Below are 13093 nucleotides of genomic sequence, written 5' to 3'. Positions count from 1 at the left end.
TACCAGTTTGGTTTACCTTGCTTCAAGGTCAAGGTCACAGGAGCTCTTCAAAGTTGGATTGTATACATATTTTGAAGTGACCTTGACCCTGAACTATGGAAGATAACTGTTTCAAACTTAAGAATTATGTGGGGCACATGTTATGCTTTCATCATGAGACACATTTGGTCACATATGATCAAGGTCAAGGTCACTTTGACCCTTATGAAATGTGACCAAAATAAGGTAGTGAACCACTAAAAGTGACCATATCTCATGGTAGAAAGAGCCAATAAGCACCATTGTACTTCCTATGTCTTGAATTAACAGCTTTGTGTTGCATGACCTTGGATGACCTTGGGTCAAGGTCACATGTATTTTGGTAGGAAAAATGTGTAAAGCAGTTCTTAGTGTATGATGTCATTGCTAGGTTTAGTTATTTGACCTTGACCCTGAAGGTCAAGGTCAAGCATGTGAGTCGTATGGGCTTTGCCCTTCTTGTTGTCATATTTATTGCCACTCACATTTTTTTTCAAACTTTAATTACATTTTCAGTCAGTGCATTTTTCTCTCCAGTGAATGTCTTACAGTTACAAGTTTACTCCAATTTTTCAATATCGGTTGTTTCTTGTTCCCTTCTTGAAAAAAGACTTACGTGGGTGTGATGTCTGTGATGTCTGTTGAATGATTGTGCGCATGTACGGACACAGATCTATGCAAACAGATGTGCAAGCTGAGCCAAGGATAATGTGTTCGTTAGTATACGCACACACACACACACACACGCACGCACGCACGCACACACACACACACACACACACACTTACAAACACACATACACACACACAATTACTAAGACACTAAGTGTAGGACACAGAAACACTCATGCACACAGACAGACACACACACTTGCCCTTTGAGTGAGAAAAAAAAAGAGAGATAGAGTTTTGAAAAAGTCGCTATTGATTTTCTTGACTCTCTGGGCCCACTCCCCTTACTTATGTGAGGTGTTTTGTGGAACAGCTCCCTGGTGTGTGGACAACGTACTGGAGGCAACAGCCTGCCAGCCATTCTGGGAATAACTAATAAGTAATATTTACGTTCCGGGACTGCTACCAGCTGTTGTGCCTGCTCTTGCGTGTGTGTATAATGGGGGGGGGGGGGGAAGGGAGGGGGGGGGGGGGCGTGGCGAGAGTGTGTGTGAGATTGAAGGGATGTGAGACTAAGAAAGCTATTATGATTTGCACCTGTGCATTTCACAGAGTCTATTTGTCAACAAACTTTCATTCCAGGCTTAATTTTGAAAACATATCAGTTTACCCCCCCCCCCCCCCCCACCCCAACATCCCCTACTCATGTGTCTTTTCAAAACTAGTTGTCTCTGAATTTTTGAATTGTTTAGACTGAAAGACAACTTTCTTCATGCTAGCTATTTCAAATCTGGATGTTTTCATGTGAGTGATGTGTATTTAGACTTCATGATCAGTGTTGTGTAATTACCTGACATGTTTTGCATGTACTGATCAATGTCGAATATTGAGGTCCAATGCATTATGTAAAGCGCCACTACACTACTGTTTGGCGCTGAGCCTGTCTAAAACCACCAACCAAGGGACCAAGGAGAAGACCATTATCTTGAATCTGAATGTCACACAGTGCGGGGAAAAAATCTTTGGCTATTTCTAAAAGGGGAACTAATGAGCTATACCTGTACATGTAAACGGGAAAAGAGACATAGAGTTGGGAGATTTATGAATATGAATTGTGAGCTGATATGACGATTTTCACAGAGAGCTTGCAGTCACGTTTAAGGAATTTTTTATATTTAATATTTTTACTGGATCGCAATGTTAAATGTTGTTCGATGTCATGTTTTATGTTTGTTTTCACATACAAACCAAAAACTCTGTGTTGAGATAATAAAGTCGTCTATGTCTATATTTCTATGACACTGATTGATGTGTACACCTGTGTTGACCTGTCCAACAGGGAGGAAGCACCTCCAACCTGGCGCTGAGCTTCGAGTCAGGTGCCAAACGGGAGGACGATAATGTTTTAATCAATCTTTCTGTGGATGGGGGAATGTCAGGTGAGAGAACGTCTGGACAGATAACATTTGTGAGCTTTGGATGATTTAGTTTTGTTTTAAATGGGTTGTCAAGTTACCAGGGCTAAGGTGCATGAGGAAGTTACCACCCAAACGGGAGCCACCCGCAGTGTTGGATTGGTTGAAATTGAGATTTGTTGTGATTTCAACCAATCAGCCCTTGCGGTTTATTCTCTCCCGCTTGGGTGGCACCCACTTTTTGTTTGTGCACCTCAGTCCTGATGCCCCTGATTCCTGCTGAAATATGGTATTATTACCAATACCATTTTGGTGCATCACATGGCTACTTCTATGTTATACAAGGTTTATTGTGTGAGATCGTTGTGTGTTCGCATTTCAGCTGTTAATACATGTATTCATCATGTCAGGTGTGGGATTGGCTAATCAAGGTCATGAGAAAGCTGCGACTGACAAGCATAATCAGGTCGGAATGATCCAGTCCCCATGTGGCTGTTCTATCTAAGTTGTGGTATCATTTCAAATTTTATTTTAATTGAAATTAGCAAGTTAAAAACCATTATTTCTAATATGCTGACTGTTAGCAACTCATAAGAGACATGTCTCAAATATAATTTCTACTTGCTGTTCCTTATTTTTATAGATGGATTAAGACCTCCAACTCTACTCAGCGAGCGAGAAGCTGGGTTAAAACGGAGAGGAGTCGGTACTGGTAGCTCACAGACAAATCTACAACAGTATGAAGCTGATCACATATCATCGCCATATTCATCCTCATCGGAAAATAAACAGCAGCAGCTGGCCAGCAAGTCTGCAAGCTGGAGACGCATTCTGCTTCTTATCATCGCCATCACTATACACAACATTCCGGGTTAGTACAAGTGTTGTTGTTGTTGTTACATCAAGTCGAGCTACTAGTTGATTATTTTATATTAACACATGTTATGTTCTGTTTTTTTAAAGTTTATTTTAGAAAAAACCCAGAGATACACCTTCTTGTTTTATTTTAAAAAAAATAGTAAGTCACAGAATTCTTTAGTTTGCAAGTATCTTCTGTTTTTTGAGTACATGTATAACTCTGTTTCTTCTCGTACGTTTTAGTGTGTGATAGAAACTGTGTGTGTGTGTGTGTGTGTGTGTGTGTGTGAGAGAGAGAGAGAGAGAGAGAATTGAATTGAATTGAATTGAATTGAATTGAACTTTATTTAACAAGAATTAAGATTTAAGGAGAGAGAGAGAGAGAGAGAGAGAGAGAGAGAGAGAGAGAGAGAGAGAGAGAGAGAGAGAGAGAGAGAGAGAGAGAGAGAGAGAGAGAGAGAGAGAGAGAGATTCTGTATATGAGTATGGTACATGTATGTGTGTGCAAACCTGTTGAATCATTTATGTATGTATTTATCTATTTCCTTGAACAGAGGGTCTTGCAGTTGGTGTTGGGTTTGGTGCTATTGGAAAATCAAAAGCTGCGACTTTTGAAAGTGCTAGGTGAGTATAAGAGTGTGTGCTTAATTTATGTTCATTAAAAGAGTGTCTTAAAGTGTTAACATTGATTTGTTGTTTAAAATTCATTTGAACACTCTGAAAGTAGATGATTGTGTGAGATGATAAGTTTATGGCATAATCTGTAAGGCTTCTTTTTAAGCCTACTGTCTATATGATACTTACCGAGACAGTACTATTCTTGCACATTATCTATTATAGGCCGAAAAAAATTGGACAAAACGCTGCGTGGGTACAATTATCTCCCATAACCATGCGCCACCGTGGATCCCAAGCACTGTCCGAGTGCTTCCCCCTTACAGGATGTAGGTGGCGCGTCCTCTTTCTTTATGAGCTGCAGACCCTCAAAAAGCCCATAACATATCAAGAGGGGAGGCGGGAGGGAAACTCTAATAGTACTGTCTCGGTAAGTATCATATAGACAGTAGGCTTAAAAAGAAGCCTTACAGTCAATATAACACTTACCTCGACAGTACTATTCTTGCACAGAATACCAGAGTGGTGTGAGGGTGATATGTAGAGTATTAAACTCCTTAATCAAAATCACTTAAATCCAAGGATTAAGATACCCAGGCAATTTTCGAACAGTACTACCGTAAAAGAAAATATACCCAAGAAAAATACCTTAGACTGACGTGACCATGCTGGCAACCACTGCTTTGGCAATGCCATACGACTGGTCAAGCCTGAGACTGGAAAAGTCTCGCATATAGTGGTTAATAAACGTGGCTGGAGTCTTCCAGAACGCGACCGCCATTATGCTTTGGAGCGAGGCACCCCGCACGTGCGCCAACGAGGAGCCGATAGCCCGAATCTCGTGTGCCCTGATGTCAGGGACCACATCCACTTGAGCATGAACATAAGCCTGTTTGATAAGCAAGGTCAGCCAACGAGCTAAAGTTTGTCTAGAAATATCCGATTGGTACTTCGGATTAAGCGAGACAAACAGTGACCGCTTAGAAGACCGAAAGCTACGTGTTCTATCCAGGTACACTCTAAGGGCACGTACTGGGCAGAGGAAGCGATCAGGGTCATCATGTTCAAGAGTGGGAGCCAAGGCTTGAATGACTACTGGTTTGGACAACTCCGAGGCATTCTGATTCTTGGCTCGAAAGTCTGGTAGGAAAGCCAACGTCACCTGATGTGTGGTGAACTCAATGTCAAATTCCAGGCCACTCAAAGCTTGAATACCACTGAGTCTACGGCAAGTGGCTAAAGCGATGAGGAACACAGTCTTAAAAGTCAGTAACTTGATACTAATGCCTGCCAGGGGTTCAAACTCCTTGCTACGCAGGAGTTTGAGAACCAGGAAGACATCCCACTTGGGAAATGAAACCCGAGGTTTAGACACCGCTGCATTGCTAATACCCGAAAGGACATTAGCGATGAGGGAGGAACTGATCAAGTGTTCAGGTCTGCGACCAGTAGCAGCCGCAATCGTGGAAGTGATGGCAGATTTGTATCCAAGAAGAGTCTTAGAAGAAAGACTCTTCTTTTGATACACTTCCACCAGGAAGTTGGCCAAGTCCTGTGTTGAGGGATAAAGCGGCTTTATCCCCTTGGACAAGGCGAAGGAGGCCCAAGCTCTCCAGCGTAAGTCGTAGAGCTGATTAGTTGATCGCCTCTTAGCGTTCAAGGAAAACTCTACTGAACTCTTGTGCAATCCTAGTGCAAGCAGTTTGGAGCGCACAAGAGCCATGCGGTCAAGCACAGACTCTCTGGACGTGGATGAGGGAGGCCTGATCGAGGCTGGAGCAGACTTCCCCCGTCCAGATTCAGAGGTAGAGGGTCTACGTGGGTGAGACCGCGAAGATCTGGAAACCACGGAGCTGTTGGCCAGTAAGGCGCGACCAAAATCAGTCTTGGCCGTTCCTGCAGATACTTTGCCAGTACCCTCGGAATCAGAGATGTCGGGGGATAGGCGTAAGCATCGAGGAGCCTCCACGAGAGAGTGAATGCGTCCACGTGGAACGCATTCGTGTCTCGAAAGGGGCTGACGTACCTGGGAAGCCGAGCGCTGAATCGAGTTGCGAACAGATCGATCAGAGGACGGTCCCACCTTGCCCACAGACGCTGTAGAACGTTGTGAGCGATGGTCCATTCTGTGGGGAGAACCTGATCGCCCCGACTGAGAATGTCGGCCAGGGCGTTCAGTTTCCCCGGAACGAATTGGACTGACATCCGGACCTGATTGGTCTGGCACCAGAGCAGAATCTCCTCCGCTAACAGGGAGAGGGACCGAGAATTGGTGCCCCCCTGGTGGCGAAGGTAAGCTAGGCATGTGGTGTTGTCCCCGTGGACCAACACATCCTGATCCCGAATCAGGAGGCGAAACTCCAGCAGAGCCCGACGAACCGCCTCCAACTCTAGAAAGTTGATGTGTAGGAGGGACTCCTCCTGGGTCCAGACCCCCTGGGCCTCGTGCAGGTCCAGGTGGGCCCCCCAACCCCGCGTAGAAGCGTCGGTGTACAGGAAGAGAGACGGCCGTCTCGGTTGGATAGGCACCGCAGAGTTGAGCCAGATCGGGTCCAGCCATTGGACTACAGCCTCGTGAAACCAAGGCCCGATCTGGACCAACTCGGTGTAATCGAGAGGCCTGGAAGTCCGATCTGCTACTGCCCGTTGCAGGGGACGTTTGTGTAGCCTTGCAAGGGGCAGCAGCAGAGCGACAGACTCCATGGAACCCAACAGTTCCGCCAGCCGTCTGAGAGGAACAGCGCGGCAAGCCTGAATGGAGAGGATCTTTCGCCTCAGGGAGAGGATCCTGTCCGGGGAGGGAGACACAGTGTAAAGCACTGTGTCGAACGCCATCCCCAAGTAGCAAAACTGCTGGGCTGGCACGAGGTCCGACTTGTGCCACTGTATCTGGAACCCCAAGGCATGGGTCCGGTCCAGGACCTGCCGGGTGTGTTGGAGGCATTGATCGCGAGACTGGGCCAGGGTGAGCCAATCGTCCAGATATTGACGCAGACGCACACCCTGAGCTCTGACCAACGCCGCCAGCTCCTTGACCACCTTTGTAAAAATCAGCGGGGCCAAGGACAGGCCGAATGGGAGGGCCCGAAACTCGAACACTGTGCCCTCCCAAACAAACCGGAGCAGATGTCGGTACCCCGGGGCCACCAGGATGTGGAAGTAAGCATCCTGGAGGTCCACAGACGTGGCCCAATCGTTTGGCCGGATGGCCAACCGGACCGACGAAGGGGTTTCCATCTTGAACTTGCACCTGCGAAGGTACAAGTTCAAGGTGGAGAGGTCCAACACCGGCCTGAACCTGCCGTCCTTTTTGGGGACGGTGAACAGGCGGGAGTAGAACCCCGGAGAAGGCTGAGAAAGGGGGTAGACAGCCTTCTTCTCGACCAACGAGTTCACCTCGTCTTGAAGAGCCTGCCATCTGGCAGGGTCTCGAGGAGGGGGGAACGTCAAAGGTAGAGCGGACAATGGAGGTTGTGACGACAGCGGTAGAGAAAACCCCGACCCCACCACCCTCAAGATAAACTGGTTGGAGACCAGTCTGCCCCACATGTCGCGGGCCCGAAAAAGGGAACCGACGGACGAAAGAGGGGCAACTTGAGGGGGCGTCAACGTAGGGCCGGGACTCACTGAAAATTCTGCTGGCGGGCAGGCGCAGGCTTGCGACCACCCCCCTGGTGGTGCTGCTTACCCTTACCTGTCTGAGCACCCTTCTTCTTGCGCTTGGGAGCACGAGAAGCCGGGGCCGCAGGGGGGAACGCGACAGGCGCCTGAGAGGAGGAAGAAGGAGGCAGTGAAACTGGCTTCTTCTTCTTCTTCTTCTGAGGCTGGGAGCTGGAGGTGACTGTAGCACTTCTCTTACTCCCCGCCGACGTCGCCGAAGCAGCGAGGCCAACCATCAGAGAATCAGTGTTCCTCTGGCGTGTGGACTCCACCACAGAACGGACAGTGCCCGGATGAAAGAGGGAAGAAGGCTGAGGAAACGTGTTCCTCAGACTCTTCCTCATATCCGGAGGCACTAAAGAAGTAGCCAGAAAATGATCACGGAACAGGGCCAACAAGTGGACCCGTGTTCCAATGGCCAATTCTGCCGCAGTCGTCACGCACGATCGCACGGCATGCAAAGCCCGATCCACTCGAACCGTGTCAAGGACCCGAGTGGAATCGGACTCTGCCCGATCGGGAGGGTCCAACAGTGTGGACAGCGTGCTCATCCATGTCAAGGCCTGTGATTGGGCCTCGACAATGGAAGAAACGGTGGCCTCAAGATTGTGGAACGAAGCAGAGCTCAGTTCCACCTTCTTGACCGAAGGCACCTCCCCAACGAACACATCACCGTCAGCCCCACCCTGAACACTCGAAGTCTGGAAAGGGAGAGTTCGAGAGTCAAAGGGAAAAGGGAGGGACGAAACAGATTGGACACGAGGAAACAGTGGAGGTGCGCCTCCCGAAGGAAAGCACGGCACTGAATCCGCGTCCTCCCGAGGAACATAGGTCGCGTTTGCACGTGAATCTGTACTCCTCAGGCGATGTGCTGCCGCTTCCACCGTGGCACTAAGACTAGGGTGGAACGCGAATTGCCGGCGGCCGGAACGTTCATAAAACGAGCCGCCGGCAGACGCGGCGTGTGCCTCCCGCGCCCGGGCCGAAGCGGACTCCAAGGATGAGAGGGCGTCGGAGGGAAGGACGTCCTGAAACTGTTCAAACGTCCTTCTAGCTGTGCGAGGGAGAGCCTCCTGCCTCTCGTCCTCAGACTCCGGGTCCACGTCCTGTGTGTCAACCGAAGGGTTGGGAACACTAGACGACAGACGCTTAAGAGAGGCATCCGTGGCGTCAAGACGCCGCGTGATGTCTGTCATGTACTGTTGGAAAGTACGAAGCATAGCTTCGGAAGTTCCATCAGAAACCGGCAAGGGTAGAGGATCAGTGTTAACCTCAGGGCGACCCTGATCCTCCTCCCCATCGTCCTCCGACTCACTCTCCTCTTCACTTCCCGACAACTCCTCAACAGCAGGAGTGTAGGAAGCTTGAGGGGGAGGAGCCGAAAGTGATGAAGTAGGCTGTGACGAAACGCCCACTGAAGCAAGAGGCCGCGAAGACCCCTGCCCCAAAGACGAAACGTCTCCAGCAGCCGAAGGGAGAGAAAAACAAAAACCCTGCGACTGTTGGGTCAGTCCAGCCAACGAACCCCCGCCATTTATAGACTGAACAGGAACCCATCGGGTCTGATCAGAAAAGAAATGGTCCGGTCCGGTCGGGGGTGCCGATCCGGTCCGGTCGGGTGGTCCGGTGTTCCGGTGTTCCGGTCCGGTCCGGTGGTCCGGTCCGGTCCCGTACCATCCGGAGGTCCCGTTCGGCACAGAACCATCCGTACCCACAAAAGTGTTCGGGTGGTTCGGTCCGGACGTGGAAACACCGTACCATCCGGACCCGTAGGTCCGGTGGTCCGGTGTGTTCCGGTTCGGTGCCAGACCACCCGGACCAACAGAGGTGGTCGGGTGGTCCGGTCCCGACCGGACCACTGGTCCGGTACCGTACCATCCGGACCCGTAGGTCCGGTGGTCCGGTGTGTTCCGGTTCGGTGCCAGACCACCCAGACCAACAGAGGTGGTCGGGTGGTCCGGTCCCGACCGGACCACTGGTCCCGTACCGTACCATCCGGACCCGTAGGTCCGGGGGTCCGGCAAGGGCCAGAGGTACTGTCCCGCACCGGACCCTAAGGTCCGGTACGGTCCCGTACCATGGGTCCCGTCCGGACCAAACCCGGAGGTCAAGTCCAGTCGGGACCCGTGGGTCCGGTTCGATCCCGACCCGTAAGCCTGGAACGTTCCGGACCCTTGGTCCGGACCATCCGTCACCCGAACACCAGACGCTAAGGAATGGCGTGGGGTCAAGACGGTCCGGTCGGAGGTGTCGGTCTGAGCAACAGAAACAATGTTCCCGTCGCCCTGACCATTCGACAGAAGTACCACGTTCTGTCGAACACCTCCACGTCCAGTAACTAGTCGGCCGGAGCGTTTCATAGAGGGACAGCCACCAGTCACACGGACGTCAGAGGGAACCGTAGTAGCAGTGGTCGTAGGCACGAAGCCTGAAACCCCTGCCCCCACAGGACCGCCCTGAACGGGGTCAATTCGCATCCCAACCCCAGCGGGGAGGGAATTCATAGACCCCGTCATCTCCTCCGATCTCCCCCCCCATGAGTCCGAGACTACTGTCGAAACAGCAGTAGACGACCCAGCGAGGGAGTTCAGAGGAGGACCCGTGTCCCTCCTGGCTTCCACAGCGGTGGAAACCGAGGAGGGCACAGGAGAGGCACCGGAAAAGAAAGAAGTCGAAACCTGAGTCTCTCCCGTAGCCCCTAGATCAGATTCACCAACCCCCAAAGAGGGTTGGGAATCGACCCGCCCCCGGATTCGAGCCAGGGAGGAGAAGGAAACCTTCCCCCCAGGCTTGAAACCGGGAGGAGCTGAAGCCTGAGACTGAGGGCCGGACAACGGCGTCGAAGGGGGGGAAGCCTGTTCCACTGAAGGAGAAGGAGAAAGAAGCTTTTTCTTTCCCCTCGACCTTCCCCGAACCTTCGACGGCGCAGCCCCGCCCGAAGTCCCAGGTTCAAGCCCAGCCTGTTTGAGCAAGCTCGCATTGAGCTTGCTCAAACAGGCTTTCTCCGCCCTCCCTCGCCGCAAACGCAAAGCGTTTGGGGAGGGAGAGTCGGAGCGCCGAAAGGTCCCCTTCTCCGTGCGCAAAACATGACGCTGTGCGCCCGGAGAAGAGTTGCCCCCGGCAGACTCTGGTTCCGTAGAACCAGAGTCCAAAACAGGACGAGACATCCTACCTCGCCCTGTACGTACCCTTAAAAAACCGAGAATTAACAAAATTCAAAGAAAATTAGGTCAATACTCAAGTGAATGCGGCGGAACGAGAAGCAGACGACCGGTCACCACGAAGTAGGACGGGAGGCACGCCGAGTCCGCCACACAACAACGGAGGCACAAGTTGAAAGAAAAACAACGTAGCCTCAAGCCAGAAGTGGAATAACACACAAAAATCCAACAGGTGGTAGTCCACACAGAAAAGAAGACTCTAGAATCCAAAATAATCCGGGAGCGTAGCAGAAACACAGCCTGCTGACACGCGCGAAAAAAGAAAGAGGACGCGCCACCTACATCCTGTAAGGGGGAAGCACTCGGACAGTGCTTGGGATCCACGGTGGCGCATGGTTATGGGAGATAATTGTACCCACGCAGCGTTTTGTCCAATTTTTTTCGGCCTATAATAGATAATGTGCAAGAATAGTACTGTCGAGGTAAGTGTTATATTGACAAGGAATTTTTTATGTGAACAATTACACTCGTAAACTTTTGATAAAACAGGTAGCTCAGCCATTGTAACTTGGTTGTCCACTCAAACCCTTGTAACTGTTCAGAGCAATGAAGAAAATGCTCAGGACATGTTCAACAGATTTAGTATAAGGCTTAGTTGCAGTGTACAGGTAAACGTTAGTGGACCTGTCAGTGGCTTTCGGCCTAACCAAAACTTTTTCTGAAATGTGTTCATCTGTACTGGGTTGTGTTTTAAATGACCTCCTCCCCCTTCAACTGCTCCTGTGAAAAAAATGCTTGACTGTTTTACAGAAATTTAGCCGTTGGTATTGGAATCCAGAACTTCCCAGAAGGTCTAGCAGTGAGTTTACCCTTGCGAGGCTCTGGGATGTCAACCATGAAAAGTTTCTGGTAAGATTTGTTCTTTTTAGCATTGCCTTAATCTTAGTATGCATAGGTATTTGTCAGGTATTAAATTGATGACATTGTGTGCGTTTCTGATCTTGATAGTGACACTTGCATTTCAGAGTTGTTCCTTTACTCAAGATGATTGTTTGTGAAACAATACTGTTGTGACATGAGATCTGAATTATGCATTCATGTATGCGATTGCGCACAAGATGAAGTTCAGATACAGCTATATTGTGGTTTTGATAAGACAATCATATTACATGTACAACATTTTAATGTGACCATGTTTTTCTTTGGGAATGTGAAATAAATTGTAGGGTTGTGCTCCTCTTAGTGCAGGGGACAGAACTTCTCGAGCCACCAGGGCAATAGTAAATTATCTCCCTTTAAGCAATGCAGTGGAAATATTTTGGCTGATGAAGGTGGTTTCTCTTTTTACATTTAAGCTGCGGTCATACTGTACATGCGACTCAGTCGTCGCGATTCAGTTGCGTGATTCAGTCTTTGGCCGATCGCACATCACATCGTAGGCCATTGACCCGTCACACGATGAACGACTGACGAACGATAACTCCACGCGAGCGGGGTGGAAGTGACATGTCACAGTGAACACGGCAAGCGAGCTTTGCGAGAGCAGACGCTAAATGTTCGCACATCGCTCTACCTTTGTGAAAAATTCCTTTCAGCATTACGCCTTTGCAAGAAATAAAGTTCCCAGACAGCTGCAATTAATGTTTCCCGACCGCTGTACACGCTTAAAACGTCTCCTTTATATCTGAGTAAAAAACTGTTCTTCCAAAAAGTTTTGAATCGACGAAGAGACGCTGTACGCCACTGTCCGCCATTATTTTACGTCACGGCGTCAAGGCCGCAACAACGCGTTCTGATTGGCTCTATTGGCTCTGCCCCTGCGATTGACCGACGACTGGATCGCAGGAATAGAACATGTTCTAAACCTCAAAGCTACGAGGGAATCGCATGAGGCTGAGTCGCAGGCTTCTCGTTGCTGTTTTCTACGACTGAGTCGGCTGTGTGACAGGGTAACTCGCGCGACTCAGTCGCATGTGTGACGGCCCTCTTAGTCAAGTTTTGACTAAATGTTTTAACATAGAGGGGGAATCGAGACGAGGGTCGTGGTGTGTGTGTGTGTGCGTGTGTGTGTGTGTGTGTGTGTGTGTGTGTCTGTCTGTGTGTGTGTGTGTGTGTGTGTGTGTGTGTGTGTGTGTGTGTGTGTGTGTGTATAGCGATTCAGAGTAAACTACTGGACCGATTTTTATGAAATTTTACATGAGAGTTCCTGGGTATGATATCCCCAGACGTTTTTTTCATTTTTTGGTTAAATGTCTTTGATGACGTCATATCCGGCTTTTTGTAAAAGTTGAGGCGGCACTGTCACACCCTCATTTTTCAATAAAATTGATTGAAATTTTGGCCAAGCAATCTTCGACGAAGGCCTGACTTTGGTATTGCATTTCAGCTTGGAGGCTCACATTACAAAGTAATTAATGACTTTGGTCATTAAAAATCTGAAAATTGTAATTAAAATGATTTTTTTATAAAATGATCCAAAATTACGTTCATCTTATTCTTCATCATTTTCTGATTCCAAAAACATATAAATATGTTATATTCGGATTAAAAACAAGCTCTGAAAATTAAAAATATAAAAATTATGATTAAAATAAAATTTCCAAAATCGATTTTAAAACAATTTCATCTTATTCCTTGTCGGTTCCTGATTCCAAAAACATATAGATATGATATGTTTGGATGAAAAACACGCTCAGAAAGTTAAAACGAAGAGAGGTTCAGAAAAGCGTGCTATATGCAGCACAGCGCAACCACT

General features: G+C 48.9%; 1 protein-coding gene across 1 annotated transcript in view; it reads left to right on the top strand.

Annotated features, from left to right (window-relative positions):
- The window catches only part of LOC138959989 (zinc transporter ZIP11-like), a 33492-nt gene that overhangs the window by 8007 nt on the left and 12392 nt on the right, over positions 1 to 13093 (top strand). The window contains exons 4-7 of the mRNA XM_070331703.1: positions 1969 to 2068; positions 2688 to 2915; positions 3457 to 3526; positions 11149 to 11247. Coding sequence (XP_070187804.1) covers positions 1969 to 2068; positions 2688 to 2915; positions 3457 to 3526; positions 11149 to 11247 — 497 coding nt within the window. The remainder of the gene's footprint in view (positions 1 to 1968; positions 2069 to 2687; positions 2916 to 3456; positions 3527 to 11148; positions 11248 to 13093) is intronic.

Source organism: Littorina saxatilis, linkage group LG2 (assembly GCF_037325665.1).
Source record: "Littorina saxatilis isolate snail1 linkage group LG2, US_GU_Lsax_2.0, whole genome shotgun sequence".
In the NCBI taxonomy this organism is placed as follows: domain Eukaryota; kingdom Metazoa; phylum Mollusca; class Gastropoda; order Littorinimorpha; family Littorinidae; genus Littorina; species Littorina saxatilis.
This window is presented reverse-complemented; position numbering and strand designations above follow the sequence as displayed.